The sequence below is a fragment of the Lactuca sativa genome, chromosome 1, assembly GCF_002870075.4.
Source record: "Lactuca sativa cultivar Salinas chromosome 1, Lsat_Salinas_v11, whole genome shotgun sequence".
Classification (NCBI taxonomy): Eukaryota; Viridiplantae; Streptophyta; class Magnoliopsida; order Asterales; family Asteraceae; genus Lactuca; species Lactuca sativa.
Window position 1 is genome coordinate 189147331 of NC_056623.2, and position 3341 is coordinate 189150671.

General features: G+C 33.3%; 1 protein-coding gene across 1 annotated transcript; it reads right to left on the bottom strand.

The window, feature by feature from the left end:
• Positions 1-1806: 1806 nt before the first annotated feature.
• Positions 1807-2408, bottom strand: LOC111899359 (uncharacterized). Its single transcript, XM_023895200.3, has one exon. The coding sequence runs from the start codon at positions 2330-2332 to the stop codon at positions 1940-1942; it is 393 nt and encodes a 130-aa protein (XP_023750968.1). The 5' UTR covers positions 2333-2408; the 3' UTR covers positions 1807-1939.
• Between the last annotated feature and the right edge of the window lie 933 nt (positions 2409-3341).

Sequence of the window (3341 nt, forward strand, 5' to 3'; positions counted from 1 at the left end):
TATATATATATATATATATATATATATATATATATATATATATATATATATATATATATTTGTGTGTGTGCATGTGTATGTATGTATGTATGTATGTATGTATGTATGTATGTATGTATGTATGTGTGTGTGTGTGTGTATATATATATATATATATATATATATATATATATATATATATATATATAGACTCGTTTAGGCTCGCGAGCCCATTAACTGAAGCTCGGCTCGAGCTCATTTAATAAACGAGTCTTATATTTAGGCTCGAGCTCGGCTCAGGCTCGTTTAATTCGAGCTCGAGTCGAGCTTTTAATGAGTCGATCCCGAGTAGCTCACGAGTAGCTCGTCTCACTTACACCCCTACTTTCAAAGGTGGTACTTGGCAATCTCCTTACTTTCTTTGTATCCATTTTTGTAATCCTTAAAGGAGCTATAGAAACCTTGGAAAGAATCAGACGAAATTTTATTTGGAGTAAGGAGTATGATAAAAAAAAAAGTCTTTGTTGGGTTGCATGGGAAAAGCTTATATCTCCAATGAATGTGGGAGGTATCAAGCTTGGTTCTATTAAATCTCTCAATATCTCACTATTAGCAAAGTGGATGTGGCGATTGAAAACAGATAACTCAGCCTTACTGGTGAATGTCATTCGGTGTATCCACAAATTAGATGGGAGACAATGATCTGTTTTTGCTAATAGATCAAGTAAAGGGGTATGGAAAAATATAACTAAATACAGGTCGAATTTGAAAAACTTTAACATTGACCCCAAAGAAGTCATATCTTGGAACTCGATCGATGGACGATGGGAATCGAAATTTGTATCAGATGGTCGCTTTATGGTCCGTCAGGTACGAGAATGAATTGAATTAACATGTTATGTGGTAAATGATTGACCCTTCGATTGGGGTAAAGTGACTCCATTCAAGATGCTATCATTCGTTTAAAGAGCTAAGCAAGGAAGAGTTCCATCAACAGTGACACTTAGCCAACAAGGGATTACAATCCCATCTACGATGTGTAACGCTTGTAATTAGGGAGATGAGACTAGCGATCACATTTTGCTCATGTGCTCGATGGCGATGGCAGTCATGGATTCGATTCTTAACTGGTGTGAAATCAGATGTGATAGATTTACTTTAGTAAATGATATGTTACTTTTCATATCACGATGGCCTCGTTGCAATAAGAAAAAAAACTTGCTGAATATGATACTATGCGGAGCGTTATGGTGCATATGATTCGACAAAAACAAACGTGTTTTCGTCAATATCCCCATGATACCGGCGAATATAATAGAAATTATAAAATCACTGACTTTTATTTGATGCAAACATAGAACTTCATTTAAAAAGGTAGACCGAAGACTGTAAAATCTATACCCTTTTCATTGTAGTTATCTTGTTTTGAACTTTGACTTGGTACTGTTTTCCCCCGCATCATCTTGACGCGGGTTTTTATTTATATATTCGCCAATTTCCAAAAAAACAAATAATTAGATAAATTATAGGTTTTTTTTTGTCTTTCACAATAAGCTAACGCTTACTAATTATTAATTCTCTTAATTTTTATTATTTTTCGATTTTAGCGATACCAGCCAAAAATAGAATCATTGTTAATAAAACAAAAAAACTTAATTTAAATTTCTCAATTTTTTCTCCTAATATAACTAAGCACAGACAATAATTGTTTTTAATTTATGATCTTATAATTTATCATCACATACAATTAATTTATTTTCGTGACCATAAAATTGTGATAATACGAGAGCATTGTTAAAAACTAATAATTTTGAACAAATGTGTTAATTTCATGAATTAATTTGAATTTGATTATAAAAAAATTAATGGGAAATATTTTAATTTCCAAAAACATGAATTCACTCTCCAGTCTCCCCTAATTATATAAAACCTGTTCTTAATTTCATAAATTTCCCCTCCATCACGTTTCCAAGAATCCCGTCATTCTAAGAATTGAATTTCTAACTTCATTTAATTCCCTTCCTTTCAATCTCCGGCCATCTCCGGAGCAAGCCATTTCTCCGGCGAATCGCCGCCGACTTACGATCTCATGCGGCGGCACTATCTCTCCTTCCTCTTCGTAGCACTGAAACGACCGTGATCTTCTGGAGAAATTCTCAGGAATATTCACGGGAACTGACTTGTTCTTCATCTTCTCTACAGGTTGTTTCTTTTTCCTCTTGGATTTGTCGAAATCGGAGAATATGGAGTGTTGGTGAGTGTTGTAAATGTTGGTATCTTCGAGTCCTCCGATTGAAATTCCGGCAGCATTTGTTTCGAAGAAGAGATCTGATTCTTGGAATTCGTCGGCCATGTGAAGAAGAGAAGGAATCGAACGTGCGGTTTGATTGAATGGAAATGAATGGATGGGGAGCGAAGTGGAATTTATAGGGGAAGTGGGAGGGGAATCTGAACCGTGGAGGTTACTCCACTGCTTCTCGTTGTATGAGTTTGAGTGTGGCCCCGGCTTTCTTATAATCCTATTAAACTCATTTTTTCCTACTATATAAGTTTTTGGGATATTCATAAGAATATTATATGATTATTGAAAAATAAATTAGTCTGAAACAAAATTGACTTAATCCGAAATGTAATTTTTTTTAGAAATGAGGATGATTTCAATAAATCTGAAAAAGATGAGTCAATTTTAAGGGTTTTTTTTTTTTTTTTTTTTTGCAAAATCATAGTCAATTTTTTAAATGTTACCTAATGTATTGTAAATAATATTTTCACAATTTAGAACAATACCATTAAATAAAATAAATGAATGTATATTTATTAAATTGAATGTATATTTTGTTGGGTTGCAGATTTATTTTGTATTGCGTCATTGGGCTCGGTTTATAGTCCAGTTTTGTACTTCGGTTTGGGTTTGTCCAACCGTGAGCCTATTAGGTTTACTATTTAATAATGTGCTTGCATGCATATTAGGTTAACAATCTAGAATACAAGATAGAGAATTACGATAGCTTTGATTTTCTTTATCGATCATATAAACCTTTTAATCCTCTATAGTTGTAGTTCTTCATTGAGCTCTTCTGAGGATTGTTTTATAATCATTCGACACGTTTGATTCATTCTTGAGTTGTTTATTGTTTTCGTGTTCTTGCTGTTTAATCTTTATTTTACCTGTTTGAGATCTAATCGATCTTCAAGATTAAGTTTTAATCTCATCAATTGGTATCAGAGCAGGAGGCTGTGTAATCGATACACTTCTTTTCTGTGAAAAAGGTTTTAATTAGGGTTTTCCGCAATTACTGATATTTATTGAGCCGTTATCTCATTATTGACGTATCTTGATATTTATTGTTTTGCCCTAATCT